The sequence below is a fragment of the Oncorhynchus masou genome, chromosome 5, assembly GCF_036934945.1.
Source record: "Oncorhynchus masou masou isolate Uvic2021 chromosome 5, UVic_Omas_1.1, whole genome shotgun sequence".
Lineage (NCBI taxonomy): Eukaryota > Metazoa > Chordata > Actinopteri > Salmoniformes > Salmonidae > Oncorhynchus > Oncorhynchus masou.
Window position 1 is genome coordinate 84,567,927 of NC_088216.1, and position 16,378 is coordinate 84,584,304.

Below are 16,378 nucleotides of genomic sequence, written 5' to 3' on the forward strand. Positions count from 1 at the left end.
GACAGTAATGTAGTCCTACAGAGAGAGACAGTATTGTAGTCCTCCTACAGAGAGAGACAGTAATGTAGTCCTCCTACAGAGAGAGACAGTAATGTAGTCCTACAGAGAGAGACAGTATTGTAGTCCTCCTACAGAGAGAGACAGTATTGTAGTCCTCCTACAGAGAGAGACAGTATTGTAGTCCTCCTACAGAGAGAGACAGTAATGTAGTCCTCCTACAGAGAGAGACAGTAGTGTAGTCCTCCTACAGAGAGAGACAGTAATGTAGTCCTCCCACAGAGAGAGACATAATGTAGTCCTCCTACAGAGAGAGACAGTAGTGTAGTCCTCCTACAGAGAGAGACAGTAGTGTAGTCCTCCTACAGAGAGAGACAGTAATGTAGTCCTCCTACAGAGAGAGACAGTAATGTAGTCCTCCTACAGAGAGAGACAGTAATGTAGTCCTCCTACAGAGAGAGACAGTAATGTAGTCCTCCTACAGAGAGAGACAGTAATGTAGTCCTCCTACAGAGAGAGAGACAGTAATGTAGTCCTCCTACAGAGAGAGACAGTAGTGTAGTCCTCCTACAGAGAGAGACAGTAATGTAGTCCTCCTAGTCCTCCTACAGAGAGAGACAGTAATGTAGTCCTCCTACAGAGAGAGACAGTAATGTAGTCCTCCTACAGTAATGTAGTCCTCCTACAGAGAGACAGTAATGTAGTCCTCCTACAGAGAGAGACAGTAATGTAGTCCTCCTACAGAGAGAGACAGTAATGTAGTCCTCCTACAGAGAGAGACAGTAATGTAGTCCTCCTACAGAGAGAGACAGTAATGTAGTCCTCCCACAGAGAGAGACAATAATGTAGTCCTCCTACAGAGAGAGACAGTAATGTAGTCCTCCTACAGAGAGAGACAGTAATGTAGTCCTTCTACAGAGAGAGAGACAGTAATGTAGTCCTCCTACAGAGAGAGACAGTAATGTAGTCCTCCTACAGAGAGAGACAGTAATGTAGTCCTCCTACAGAGAGAGACAGTAATGTAGTCCTCCTACAGAGAGAGACAGTAATGTAGTCCTCCTACAGAGAGAGACAGTAATGTAGTCCTCCTACAGAGAGAGACAGTAATGTAGTCCTCCTACAGAGAGAGACAGTAATGTAGTCCTCCTACAGAGAGAGACAGTAATGTAGTCCTCCTACAGAGAGAGACAGTAATGTAGTCCTCCTACAGAGAGAGACGATAATGTAGTCCTCCTACAGAGAGAGACAGCAATGTAGTCCTCCTACAGAGAGAGAGACAGTAATGTAGTCCTCCTACAGAGAGAGGCAGTAATGTAGTCCTCCTACAGAGAGAGAGACAGTAATGTAGTCCCCCTACAGAGAGAGACAGTAATGTAGTCCTCCTACAGAGAGAGACAGCAATGTAGTCATCCTACAGAGAGAGACAGTAGTGTAGTCCTCCCACAAAGAGAGACAGTAGTGCAGTCCTCCTACAGAGAGAGACAGCAATGTAGTCATCCTACAGAGAGAGACAGTAATGTAGTCCTCCTACAGAGAGAGACAGTAGTGCAGTCCTCCTACAGAGAGAGACAGCAATGTAGTCATCCTACAGAGAGAGACAGTAATGTAGTCCTCCTACAGAGAGAGACAGTAGTGTAGTCCTCCCACAGAGAGACATTTCCCACTAAATCACTAATGATAGAGTTCAAATCCTTTACCTGTTTCTTTCTCTCTCTCTCTCTCTCTCTCTCTCTCTCTCTCTCTCTCTCCCTGCCCCTCCCTCTCTCTCTCTCTACCTCCTCTCTCTCTACACCTTCCATCTCATCCTCTCGCTACTCCATTCCCCTGTCTCTACCTCCTCTCTCTCTTTACCCAGGACTGGTACCTTGGAGCCTGGAGACAAGCTCCTGGCCATAGACAACATCAGACTGGAGAGCTGTTCTATGGAAGACGCCTGTCAGATCCTAGAACAGGCCGAGGACCTGGTGAAACTCAAGATCCGTAAGGACGAAGACAACTCTGGTGAGCCTGTTTCGGTGCCTGGCTGGGGGGCAGTCAGGAAGAAGTATATGAAATATGTCAAACACCTGCACAATGTGGCTTCCATGCAATGTTTCAACCAGAAGATCAAATCAAATCGAAGTTTATTGGTTGCAGACAAAGTTTAGCAGGTGGTACAGTGAGTGCATAGAAAGGTGTATTTATATTAATGGCTCCTAACAATGTAGTAAAATGTCAATCAAGTACACAAAGAATTGTTTTGATACTGATCAATTACATTAGCTTATTGATCAATGAAGCAATTAGGCATGATCATTGGAGAACGAAGGCTTAGTTAAACAAGCCAAATAAACAAACATGAAGGCAAAAGGCCTTATGTATATTATGAACATGAGTTACAGTACCAGCCTCCACCACAGGGTGGCAGTATTGTCTGAAAATATCCACAACCGTTTGTTCTCCCCGTTCCGACACAATCACGATGTAACAATTATCACCCACCAGTATTCTAGTGTTTTAGACCCACCAATAGCTAGCTATACATGATGAATAGTCGTAACCTGTTACATAGTTCATGCTCTCTACCAAATATCAGATGCAGCTCTAGGAATGGCAGATAGGTTTAATAATGTTGCTGTCTGACATGAAATTGATACTTTAGTCCAGCTGTAGCTGAAGATATCTGTTATCTTCCTCTCCTCGCCTTTCTCCTCTCCTCGCCTCTCATCTACTCGCCTCGCCTCTCCTCGCCTTTCTCCTCACCTCTCATCTACTCGCCTCGCCTCTCCTCGCCTTTCTCCTCTCCTCACCTCTCATCTACTCGCCTCGCCTCGCCTCTCCTCGCCTTTCTCCTCTCCTCACCTCTCATCTACTCGCCTCGCCTCTCCTCGCCTTTCTCCTCTCCTCACCTCTCATCTACTCGCCTCTCCCTCTCCTCTCCTCTCCTCGCTCGCCTCCTCCTTTTGCCTCCTCCTCTTGCCTCTCCTCTCGCCTCTCCTCGCCTCGCCTCTCCTCTCCTCTTGCCTCTCCTCTAACCTCTCCTCACTTCTCCTCGTCTCTCGCCTCACTTCTCCTCGCCTCGCCTCACCTCTCCTCTTGCCTCTCCTCTCTCCTCGCGTCCTCTCTCCTCTCCTCTCCTCTCTTCGCCTCCAAACCTTTTCTCTCCCTTCTTACTCCCCAGTGGTGGGATCTGAGGACATGTTTCACACATGACTGACACTATATATACACACAAAAGTACATGGACACCCCTTTAAATGACTGGATTTGCCCATTTCAGCCACACCCGTTGCTGATGGGGAGTATAAAATCAAGGACACCGCCATGCAATCTCCATAGACAAACAATGGCAGTAGAATGGCCTTACTGAAGGGCTCAGTGACTTTCAACGTGGCACCGTCATAGGATGCCACCTTTCCAACAAGTCAGTTTGTCACATTTCTGTCCTGCTAGAGCTGCCCCCCCGGTCAACTGTAAGTGCTGTTATTGTGAAGTGGAAACGTCTAGGAGCAACAACGGCTCAGCCGAGAAGTGGTAGACCACACAAGCTCACAGAACGGGACTGCCGAGTGCTGAAGCATGTAGTGCGTAAAAATCTTCTGTCCTTGGCATCACTCACTTCCGACTTACAAACTGCCTCTGGAAGCAACGGCAGCACAAGAACTGTTCGTCGGAAGTTTTATAAAATGGGTTTCCATGGCCGAGCAGCCGCACACAAGCCTAAGATCACCATGTGCAATGCCAAGTGTCGGCTGGAGTGGTGTAAAGCTCACCGCCATTGGACTCTGGAGCAGTGGAAATGTGTTCTCTGGAGTGATGAATCACTTCACCATCTGGCAGTCCGACGGACGAATCTGGGTTTGGCAGATGCCAGGAGAACACTACCTGCCCCAATGCATAGTGCCAACTGTAAAGTTTGGTGGATGAAGAATAATGGTTTGGGACTCTTTTTCAGGGTTCGGTCTTGGCCCCTTAGTTCCAGTGAAGGGAAATCTTAATGCTACAGCAGACAATGACATTCTAGAAAATTCTGTGCTTCCAACTTTGAGGCAACAGTTTGGGGAAGGCCCTTTCCTGTTTCAGTATGGTAATGCCCCGTGCACAAAGCGAGGTCTATAGAGAAATGGTTTGTCGAGATCGGTGTGGACTGAACAGATCCCTGACCTCAAACCAATTGAACACCTTTGGGATGAATTGGAACACCGACTGCGAGCCAGGCCTAATTGCCCAACATCAGTGCCTGACCTCACTAATGCTCTTGTGACTGAATGGAAGCAAGTCACTGCAGCAATGTTCCAACATCTAGTGGAAAACATTTTCCAGAAGAGTGGAGGCTGTTATAGCAGCAAAGGGGAGACCATCACAGTCAATATTAATTCCTCTATGCACTTCTTAGGGAAAGTGAATATAATTTCTTATCCTTCAGTCATTTTTCAAGTTGAATGCTAGTGCATTGTGGATGTTTGAGATGTTTAGGGAATTATTATCCATGTCGCTTTAAAGTTTAGTTATGTTATGCCCTGAAGACATCCCTTCCTTCCTCTGTCTCTCTCTGTCTCTCTCTATTGGCCTCTCTCTTTCTCTAATGGTCCCACCATCTCTCTCTCCCTCTCCCTCCCCCCTTCTAGATGAACAGGAGACGTCTGGTTTAATCATCTACACGGTGGAGCTGAAGAGATATGGAGGCCCGCTGGGGATCACCATCTCAGGCACGGAGGAGCCCTTTGACCCCATCGTCATCTCTGGCCTCACCAAGCGAGGCCTGGCTGAGAGGTGAGGCCGGAGATCCTGGAACCGAGCTGCCTTGGCCAGTGTTTTTTTCTGTGGGGTTAGAGCCGACCTGTCCTTCTGTATCCTCTCCCCATCCGGCCAAGAGGAGGCTGGTTCAGAGGCGAGACAAAAGAGGGACAGAGGATATGGGGAAAGGGGAAAGGGAGGAGGACAGGGATAAAGAGAACAGAGTGAATGTTATCGTTATTTTTTGGCCTCACGAAGAAGGGCTTGGCTGAGACCCACTAGTTCCAGACAGGTACTGTAGACCCAGAGACCCAGGCATCTGGCCTACCCCACAAAGGCCTCTGACCGTGGGGCTAGAGCCAACCGGTCTATCCTTGTCGGCCCTGGTACTCTTCATACCTTTTTCTCCAAAGTATTTTCAGAAAAGGGTCGAGTAGGGAGGATGTGAGGAATCAAGGAAAGACTATTTGAGAAAGAGACCCAGTGTCGGTAAGGGCAGGAGGGGGCCCTCTCCCCCTCTCTCTCGCTTCTCTCTCTCCTCTCTCCCCCTCTCTCTCTCTCCACTCTACCCCTCTAACTCTCCTCTCTCCCCCCCTCTCTCTCCCCCTCTCCCTCCCCTCTCCCTCCCCTCTCTCTGTCTCTCTCTCTCTCCTGTCACCCCCCCTCTCTCCCCCTCTCTCTCTCCTCTGGCCCCCTCTCTCTCCTCTCCTCTCCTCCTCTCTCTCTGCCCAATCTCTCTCCTCTCCCCCCCTCTCTCTCCAATCTCTCTCCCCATCTCTCTGCCCAATCTTTCTCCTCACTCCCACTCTCCCCCTTTCTCTTTCCAATCTCTCTCATCTCTCCCCCGCTCCCTCTCTCTCTCTCTCTCTCTCCTCTCTCCCCCCTCTCTCTCGTCTCTCCCCCTCTCTGTTCCCTCTCCCCCTCTAATCGATGAGGGGTTCTGCATTGAAAATAGAATGCATAGTGTGTGGTCCCTCATCAATCAACACACAATACCCCATAATGACAAAGCTTTTACTCAGTACTTTGTTGAAACACCTTTGGCAGCGATTACAGCCTCAAGTCTTCTTGGCTATGAGACTACAAGTTTGGCACACCTGTATTTGGGGAGTTTCTCCCATTCTTCTCTGCAGATCCTCTCAAGCTCTGTCAGGTTGGATGGGGAGTGTTGCTGCACCGCAATTTTCAGGTCTCTCCAGAGATATTAGATTGGGTTCAAGTCCGGGCTCTCGCTGGGCCACTCAAGGACGTTCAGAGACTTGTCCTGAAGCCACTCCTGCGTTGTCTTGGCTGTGGGCGTCGGGTCATTGTCCTGTTGGAAGGTGAACCTTCGCCCCAGTCTGATGTCCTGAGTGCTCTGGAGCAGGTTTTATCAAGGATCTCTCTGTACTTTGCTCCGTTTATCTTTTCCTCGATCCTGACTAGTCTCCCAGTCCCTGAACTCCAATCAACTTGTAGAAACATCTCAAGGATGATCAATGGAAACAGGATGCACCTGAGTTCAATTTTGATGCTCATAGCAAAGGGTCTGAATACTTATGTAAATAAGGTATTTATTTATTTTAAATATAAATTTGCAAAAATGTCTAAAAAACCTGTTTTAGCTTTGCCATTATGGGTATTGTGTGTAGATTAGATTAGAAACAAATATAACAAATATAAATTAATCAATTTTAAAATAAGTCTGTGATGTAACAAATGTAGAAATAGGGTCTGAATACTTTTGGAATTCACTGTTGTTGCCTTGGTAACCAAACAAACAGTCTAGCTAGTTTAGCTAAACAAACCCCTTAGACTCTTAGCCGTAGTAAATTGACCATATACCACACCTCTTCTGGCCTTAATTTATTAATTAAACCTTCTATTTGAAATATTTGTAAAAGCTTTGCTTGATTGAGTTTCTCTGGTGCAATGGAACTGTGCAATGGAACTTTAAAGGGGCTTAAATAAAAAATAAAAATTGGACTATTAAATTACTCACATATACAGTGCCTTGCGAAAGTATTCGGCCCCCTTGAACTTTGCAACCTTTTGCCACATTTCAGGCTTCAAACATAAAGATATAAAACTGTATTTTTTGTGAAGAATCAACAACAAGTGGGACACAATCATGAAGTGGAACGACATTTATTGGATATTTCAAACTTTTTTAACAAATCAAAAACTGAAAAATTGGGCGTGCAAAATTATACAGCCCCTTTACTGTCAGTGCAGCAAACTCTCTCCAGAAGTTCAGTGAGGATCTCTGAATGATCCAATGTTGACCTAAATGACTAATGATGATAAATACAAGTTCACACTTTTTTTCAGACCAATTGGGTTCACCTATTATGCATTTCTACTGCTGTTATATAAACATCTCATGTTTTTAAACGTGTTCTATGTGTTGGTTGGGTTAAGCAGGAATCATGGAAAATCTAAATTAGCTTAAAATAGTTTTTCTCTCTCTCTCATCTATCTCTTATGTTTATCTTAGAATGACCCATCTTATTTCTCAGCCACTATTATATTCCATGGAATACTGGCATATTACTGCCGTCTGGTGTAAACGGGGCCTGTCGTCTTTCTCTGTAGGACCGGAGCGATCCATGTGGGAGACCGTATTCTGGCTATCAACAGTGTCAGTCTGAAGGGCAAGCCGCTCAGCGAGGCCATTCACCTGCTACAGATGGCCGGGGAGACGGTCACGCTCAAGATCAAGAAACAGGTCGACAGTAAGTGTTCAGAAAATCAATCAATCAAGTTTCAAATCAAATCAATCAAATATTTTACAGTTACCCGGCCTAGACCCCAAAGAGAAAGCAGAACGAGTGCAGTAACCACAGTAACCACAACATGGGACTGAAGTAACAGATGTATGTGTTGTATAGTTATCAATATGTGTCTGTCTTCCTTAGGTGTCAGTCTGCACCTACCCAAATCAGGTGTATGTTTCCCTTTCCCAAGGATATCAGGGGAGCCGCGGGAGTACAGACATCTGAGACATAACCAGCCATTTGTAGTTTGACATTTAAACATACTAACAACTAGATGAAACCAGGCAGGCTGTGTGAGTTTGCTACAGAGTTCTGCTGGTAGCTTCCCTCTGATGCTGTGCTGCTGCCCTGGGATCCTCTCTGCCTCCTCTGTCCAGGCTCCAGCTCAAATACATACTGCTTGTTGTCTTAGAGAATCCTATAACAGATTTATGAGGTTTATGTGGTTCTAAGGTTTTCCTCCCCATAAAACCAGCAAAACATCATTATGTACAAAAAAAGGGTGTCACGCCTTGACCTCAGAGATCCTTTCAATTCTCTATTTGGTTAGGTCGGGGTGTGACTAGGGTGGGCAATCTATGTTTTCTATTTCTTTGTTGACCTGGTATGGTTCCCAATCAGAGGAAGGTGTCTATCGTTGTCTCTGATTGGGGATCATACTTAGGCAGGCCTATTTCCACTTGTAGTTTGTGGGATCTTGTTTTTGGTGCTGTGCTGTTTAGCCCAACTAGACGTTACGTTTCGTTTTGTGTTTGTTGTTTTTTCTGTGTTCATTTAATAAATTAAAATGTATGCTTACCACGCTGCACCTTGGTCCGTTCCTGCAAACGACGGTCCTAACAGAAGATCCCAGCACAAACGGACCAAGCAGCGTGGCCAGGAGGAGCAGGGATCCTGGGCATGGGAGACAAGGGAGTGGAGGACTTCCTGGACGTGTGAGGAGATCATGGCAGGAGACAAGGGAGTGGAGGACTTCCTGGACTGGGAGGAGATCATAGGGATGACTTCCTGGACTGGGAGGAGATCATGGCAGGAGACAGGGAGTGGAGGACTTCCTGGACTGGGAGGAGATCATGGCAGGAGACAGGGGAGTGGAGGACTTTTGGGAGGAGATCATGGCAGGAGACAGGGGAGTGGAGGACTTCCTGGACTGGGAGGAGATCATGGCAGGAGACAGGGGAGTGGAGGACTTTGGACTGAGATCATGGCAGGAGACAGGGAGTGGAGGACTTCCTGGACTGGGAGGAGATCATGGCAGGAGACAAGGGAGTGGAGGACTTCCTGGACTGGGAGGAGATCATGGCAGGAGATAAGGACTGTGGGAGGAGATCATGGCAGGAGACAAGGGAGTGGAGGACTTCCTGGACTGGCAGGAGACAAGGGAGTGGAGGACTTCCTGGACTGGGAGGAGTGGACTGGGAGGAGATCATGGCAGGAGACAAGGGAGTGGATGGACTGGGAGGAGATCATGGCAGGAGACAAAGCCTGCCATAGCAGACGGAGGCAGCGAGGGAGGAACAACGTCAGGCCCCGGGGTTGTTTTGACGGAAGCCCGAGAGGCAGCCCCAAAATATTTTGGGGTGAGGCACAGTGTATTTGAGCCAACTCAATAATGTACTGTGTATTTGAGATCAATAATGTACTGTGTGGTGCCAGCTCATTTGAGATCAATAATGTACTACGTCCAGTCCAGTTTGAGATCAATAATGTCCACGCACGAAGCCTCCAGTGATGATCCATTTGATGATCCATGGCACAAGCCTCCAGTGATGATCCAGGGCACTCCAGTGATGATTCCAGTGGTGATCCATGGCACGAAGCCTCTAGTGATGATACTCCAGTGAAGATCCATTCCAGTGAAGATCCATGGCACCATGCCTCCAGTGATGATCCATGGCACAAAGCCTCCAGTGATGATCCATGAGCCTCCAGTGGCGGTTCAATAGCCTTCGGATGATCCACTCCGGAGTCCCCGATGACGATCTACGGTCCGGAGTGAGATCACGGTCCGGAGTCCCCGCCGACGATCTACGGTCCGGAGTGTATTTGAGATCACGATCTAAGTGTCGACAATCTACGGTGTATTTGCACCAGATCAATAAGCGGAGCGGGGTACTGTGTATTTGAGATCAATAATGTACTGTGTATTTGAGATCAATAATGTACTGTGTATTTGAGATCAATAATGTACTGTGTATTTGAGATCAATAATGTACTGTGTATTTGAGATCCATAATGTACTGTGTATTTGAGATTCATAATGTACTGTGTATTTGAGATTCATAATGTACTGTGTATTTGAGATTCATAATGTACTGTGTATTTGAGATCAGTAATGTACTGTGTATTTGAGATCAATAATGTACTTTGTATTTGAGATCAATAATCTCACCCTGTGTATTCCTCATATGAGACAATAATAGTTTATGTTTGATCAATAATCAGGATCCATAATGTACTGTGTATTTGAGATTCCCTACATAGATTCACACTACTTTATTTGACCCTATTCTGTGTATTTGAGATCCATAATGTACTGTGTATTTGAGATTCATAATGTACTGTGTATTTGACATCCATAATGTACTGTGTATTTGAGATGCACTACTTGTATTTGACCGACATATTTGAGCGCTATGGCACCCTATTCCCTACATAGTGACCCTATTCCCTACACACACTACTTTAGACCAGAGCCCTATAGAATTCCCTACATAGTGCACTACTTTAGACCAGAGCCCTACATAGTGCACCACTTTAGACCCCATTCCCTACATAGTACACTACTTTAGACCAGAGCCCTATGGCACCCTATTCCCTACATAGTGCACTACTTTAGACCAGAGCCCTATGGCACCCTATTCCCTACATAGTGCACCACTTTAGACCCTATCCCCTACATCATACACTCTTTTAGACCAGAGCCCTATGGCACCCTATTCCCTACATAGTGCACTACTTTAGACCCCATGCCCTACATAGTACACTCTTTTAGACCAGAGCCCTATGGCACCCTATTCCCTACATAGTGCACTACTTTAGACCCCATGCCCTACATAGTACACTACTTGAGACCGGAACCCTATGGCACCCTATTCCCTACATAGTGCACTACTTTAGACCAGAGCCCTATGGCACCCTATTCCCTACATAGTGCACTACTTTAGACCAGAGCGCTATGGCACCCTATTCCCTACATAGCACACTCCTGTTAAACATAGGCCATGTGCCTCGACAACACGCAGAGACCCTGAACAGATGCTCCTCTACTTCCTCCTTCCAGTGACAGACGAGAAGAAGAAGGATGGGGAGATGGAGAATGATTTGAGTGACACGGAGGACGTGTCGGACATGACAGACTCTCAGAAGACCAACAAGCTGTCAGAGATCTACTCCACCACCATTCCCAGTGTGGACTCTACCATGGAGTCCTGGGACGGATCCGGTATCGACGCTGGCTACGGAAGCCAAGGTAAAGACTAGTGGTAGACAGGGTGAGACCAGGGTTAGGGTTTATGGTTAGGTCTATACTTGGTGTATAGGTCTATACTTGGTGTATCACCATGTCCTGGGACCAGGGTTAGGGTTATGGTTAGGTCTCCTGTATCACCATCCGATGCTGGCTACGGAAGCCAAGGTAAAGACTAGTGGTAGACAGGGTGAGACCAGGGTTAGGGTTATGGTTAGGTCTATCATCATGTCCTGGTGTATCACCATGTCCTGGGACGTCTCCTGCATCGATGCTGGCTACGGAAGCCAAGGTAAAGACTAGTGGTAGACAGGGTGAGACCAGGGTTAGGGTTATGGTTAGGTTAATACCTAGGTCTATCACCTTGGTGTATCACCATGTCCTGGGACGTCTCCTGCATTGATGCTGGCTACGGAAGCCAAGGTAAAGACTAGTGGTAGACAGGGTGAGACCAGGGTTAGGGTTATGGTTAGGTCTATACCTGGTGTATCACCATGTCCTGGGACGTCTCCTGCATCGATGCTGGCTAAGACATCCAAGGTTTGACCCCAAAGGGCAGCATAGACTCTATGGTGGTATAGTTGATATCATCTCTGGTTCTATAGTTGATATGTCTATGGTTCTATAGTTGATATAATCTATGGTTCTATAGTTGATATGTCTATGGTTCTATAGTTGATGTAATCTATGGTTCTATAGTTGATATGTCTATGGTTCTATAGTTGATTTGTCTATGTTCTATAGTTGATATGTCTATGGTTCTATAGTTGATATGTCTATGGTTCTGATATGTCTATGGTTCTATAGTTTATATGTCTATGGTTCTATAGTTGATATGTCTATGGTTCTATAGTTGATGTAATCTATGGTTCTATAGTTGATATGTCTATGGTTCTATAGTTGATATAATATATGGTTCTATAGTTGATATAATATATGGTTCTATAGTTGATATAGTTGATATAATCTATGGTTCTATAGTTGATATAATCTATGGTTCTATAGTTGATATAATCTATGGTTCTATAGTTGATATGTCTATGTTTCTATAGTTGATATGTCTATGGTTCTATAGTTGATATAATCTATGGTTCTATAGTTGATATAATCTATGGTTCTATAGTTGATATGTCTATGGTTCTATAGATATAATCTTGGTTCTATATATAATATATGGTTCTATAGTTGATATAGTATGGATATAATATATGGTTCTATAGTTGATATAATCTATGATATAATATGGTTCTATAGTCTATATATATAATCTATATGGTTCTATAGTTGATATAATCTATGGTTCTATAGTTGATGTAATCTATGATTCTATAGTTGATATGTCTATGTTTCTATGGTTCTATAGTTGATGTAATCTATGGTTCTATAGTTGATATAATCTATGGTTCTATAGTTCATATAATATATGGTTCTATAGTTGATATATTTATGGTTCTATAGTTGATATAATCTATGGTTCTATAGTTGATATAATCTATGGTTCTATAGTTGATATAATCTATGGTTCTATAGTTGATGTAATCTATGATTCTATAGTTGATATAGTCTATGGTTCTATAGTTGATATAATCTATGGTTCTATAGTTGATATGTCTATGGTTCTATAGTTGATATGTCTATGGTTCTATAGTTGATATAGTCTATGGTTCTATAGTTGATATGCCTATGGTTCTATAGTTGATATAGTCTATGGTTCTATAGTTGATATAATCTATGGTTCTATAGTTGATATAATCTATGGTTCTATAGTTGATATGTCTATGGTTCTATAGTTGATATAGTCTATGGTTCTATAGTTGATATAATCTATGGTTCTATAGTTGATATATCTATGGTGATATAGTTTATATGTCCTTATCCAACACTTTATCATGGTTCTTCCAGCCCAATAGGTTTGTAATTGTAATGGACCTGTCACTCTAAATGATCATGTTTAATCTACCTTTTTATTCTACCTAACCCCCTTTCTCCCTCACTTCCCACCCTCACCTCCACCAACACCCCTTCTGCAGGGCCCTACAACCCCCAGGCGGCAGGCATCGCCCTGCACCCCCATGAGTGGAGGAGTGCCAGGCAGAGGACCAGCCCCCCACCCCCGGGCCGCCGTAGTAACAACTACCCTTTCAGTGACGGGGGCTTCAGTGAAGACGACTGGGACAAACCGTCAGGGTAAGACTCACTGTGGAGACCTCATGACCAAACGTCTCACCCCTCCTTGTATACTGTCTCACTGTGGAGACCTCATGCCAAACATCTCACCCCTCCTTGTATACTGTCTCACTGTGGAGACCTCATGCCAAACATCTCACCCCTCCTTGTATACTGTCTCCTTGTATACCCCTCCTTGTATACTGTCTCACTGTGGAGACCTCATGCCAAACATCTCACCCCTCCTTGTATACTGTCTCACTTGTGGAGACCACCTGCACGGTGTACATTTTAGGACACCCCTCAAGCCTCATGCCAAACATCTCACCCCTCCTTGTATACTGTCTCACTGTGAACACTGTAGAGGGTGCAGGACCTGTGGGTGCTATGTGCTGTACGTCTCATATAACCCTTCAGAGTAACACTCACTGAGGAGAGAGGCCACATAGAAGAGCGAGGGCTTTACAGGTTGCTACTACGGTTGCAAAAAATCCTCTTTCCCCCGAACATTCCCAGGTTTCCAGACATCATGGTTAGAAGAATGCTGGAATCAGGAGGAAAATCTGGAAATAAATCTGGAATATGCCAACCGGGATTTCTAGAAAACCTCGGAATTCTAGTAAAATTGCCGGAAGTTTTGCAGGTTGTAACAATGGCAGGTACTTGAACAGTTAGAACAATGACAGGTACTTGAGCAGTTAGAACAATGGCAGGTACTTGAACAGTTAGAACAATGGCAGGTACTTGAACAGTTAGAACAATGACAGGCACTTGAACAGTTAGAACAATGGCAGGTACTTGAACAGTTAGAACAATGGCAGGTACTTGAACAGTTAGAACAATGGCAGGTACTTGAACAGTTAGAACAATGGCAGGTACTTGAACAGTTAGAACAATGGCAGGTACTTGAACAGTTAGAACAATGGCAGGTACTTGAACAGTTAGAACAATGGCAGGTACTTGAACAGTTAGAACAATGACATGTACTTGAACAGTTAGAACAATGGCAGGTACTTGAACAGTTAGAACAATAGGAAATCCAACGACAGTATCTGGTAGTTGCAGGTTGGAACAACTGAACTATTATTTTTTATAATTTATAGACGGGGGTTTGTGCTGTGCAACCCTCATGACAGCACAGCTGGGTTCACAGCTTTTAAACTCTAACGAAGGCAGCTTGCTGTCGAAATGGTGGTATTTATGAAATGAAATGTAGAACTAATGTTTCTGATAGTGTGCAGCTTTTCGTTTCACAGTAATTGGTTAACACAGCAAGGGGTTCACACAGCAAGGGGTTCACACAGCAAGGGGTTCACACAGCAAGGGGTTCACACAGCAAGGGGTTCACACAGCAATTGGTTCACACAGCAATGGGTTCACACAGCAAGGGGTTCACACAGCAAGGGGTTCACACAGCAATGGGTTCACACAGCAAGGGGTTAACACAGCAAGGGGTTCACACAGCAACACACAGCAATGGGTTAACACAGCAAGGGGTTCACACAGCAAGGGGTTCACACAGCAAGGGGTTCACACAGCAAGGGGTTCACACAGCAATGGGTTAACACAGCAAGGGGTTCACACAGCAAGGGGTTCACACAGCAATGGGTTCACACAGCAAGGGGTTCACACAGCAAGGGGTTCACACAGCAATGGGTTCACACAGCAATGGGTTCACACAGCAATGGGTTCACATAGCAATTGGTTCACACAGCAATGGGTTCACACAGCAATGGGTTCACACAGCAATGGGTTCACACAGCAATGGGTTCACATAGCAATTGGTTCACACAGCAATGGGTTCACACAGCAAGGGGTTCACACAGCAATGGGTTCACACAGCAATGGGTTCACAGCAAGGGGTTCACACAGCAATGGGTTCACACAGCAATGGGTTCACATAGCAATTGGTTCACACAGGGGTTCACACAGCAATGGGTTCACACAGCAATGGGTTCACATAGCAATTGGTTCACACAGCAATGGGTTCACACAGCAATGGGTTCACATAGCAATTGGTTCACACAGCAATGGGTTCACAAGCAATGGGTTCACACAGCAATGGGTTCACACAGCAATGGGTTCAAGCAATGGGTTCACACAGCAATGGGTTCACACAGCAATGGGTTCACACAGCAATTGGTTCACACAGCAATTGGTTCACACAGCAATGGGTTCACACAGCAATGGGTTCACACAGCAATGGGTTCACACAGCAATGGGTTCACATAGCAATTGGTTCACACAGCAATGGGTTCACACAGCAATGGGTTCACATAGCAATTGGTTCACACAGCAAGGGGTTCACACAGCAAGGGGTTCACACAGCAATTGGTTCACAGAGCCACAAAAGGGCATGTCTGTTTTTTGCCTCTAGCCGTGTGACCTCAGAGCCGCTTGTGATGACATCATCACTAAACATCTTGAGTGATTCATGAGTGACGGGAGCTGTAACTGCCATCCACGTTACGTTAAATAGAATGTCATCATCCTCCAATCATCACTGAGCGATGGAAGCTTCAACAAAGATGTCTGTCACTCACCTTCAGGGAGAAATCACTGGAATCCCTTAACAGTACCAGCCGTTTGCAGGTTTCAAAAATGAACTACAAAGACTCATTGAGCTCAGAATTACTATGACTTGGTGTTTCATGTTAGTCCACAAAGTCCTGTGTAACCCTCATAATATCAGACACACCTAAAGCTAGATTCACAGATAAGAGTTTTAAAAAAAAGTTATGTAATTGTTTCTAGACAGCTAAATAATGGGGGTGTGGCCTGCCCAGGGGTGAAAGTAGATCTAATATCTTACCAGTACACTACACCCAAGTGCATGCAGAATTGTTATATTTTTTAATAACTTTGGTGTTGAAATCATAGAATTCCATATAGATCCGTATGAATTTAATATACGCTGTTTATTGACCTAGAAGCCTGGGGGGTGAAATCATAGAATTCCATATAGATCCGTATTAATTTAATGTATGATGTTTATGGACCTAGCAGCCTGTGGGGGGGTGAAATCATAGAATTCCATATAGATCTGTATTCATTTAATGTATGATGTTTATGGACCTAGTAGCCTAGGTCGAGTAAACGTTTGTCATATACATTTTAACATGCAATACCTTTTATAGGCGGCGCAAAGCTAATTTTCAACCATTAACATGCAACTTTATAATAAAGATTCCATGCAAGCTCGCATTTTACAGACTTATGTAAGACAGCCTACTATTCATACTGTGAGTAGATTGAATAGTTATTGTCTAGGCCT

At 44.9% G+C, this 16,378-nt stretch overlaps 1 protein-coding gene across 1 annotated transcript in view; it reads left to right on the top strand.

Moving 5' to 3' along the window:
- Positions 1 to 1,841: 1,841 nt before the first annotated feature.
- Positions 1,842 to 16,378, top strand: part of LOC135528102 (glutamate receptor-interacting protein 2-like) — a gene marked incomplete at its 5' end in the record, with an annotated part of 51,780 nt that continues 37,243 nt past the window's right edge. Inside the window, 5 exons of the mRNA XM_064956913.1 lie at positions 1,842 to 1,998; positions 4,605 to 4,749; positions 7,288 to 7,427; positions 10,753 to 10,941; positions 12,969 to 13,125. Of these exons, the coding sequence (XP_064812985.1) occupies positions 1,842 to 1,998; positions 4,605 to 4,749; positions 7,288 to 7,427; positions 10,753 to 10,941; positions 12,969 to 13,125 (788 nt within the window). The remainder of the gene's footprint in view (positions 1,999 to 4,604; positions 4,750 to 7,287; positions 7,428 to 10,752; positions 10,942 to 12,968; positions 13,126 to 16,378) is intronic.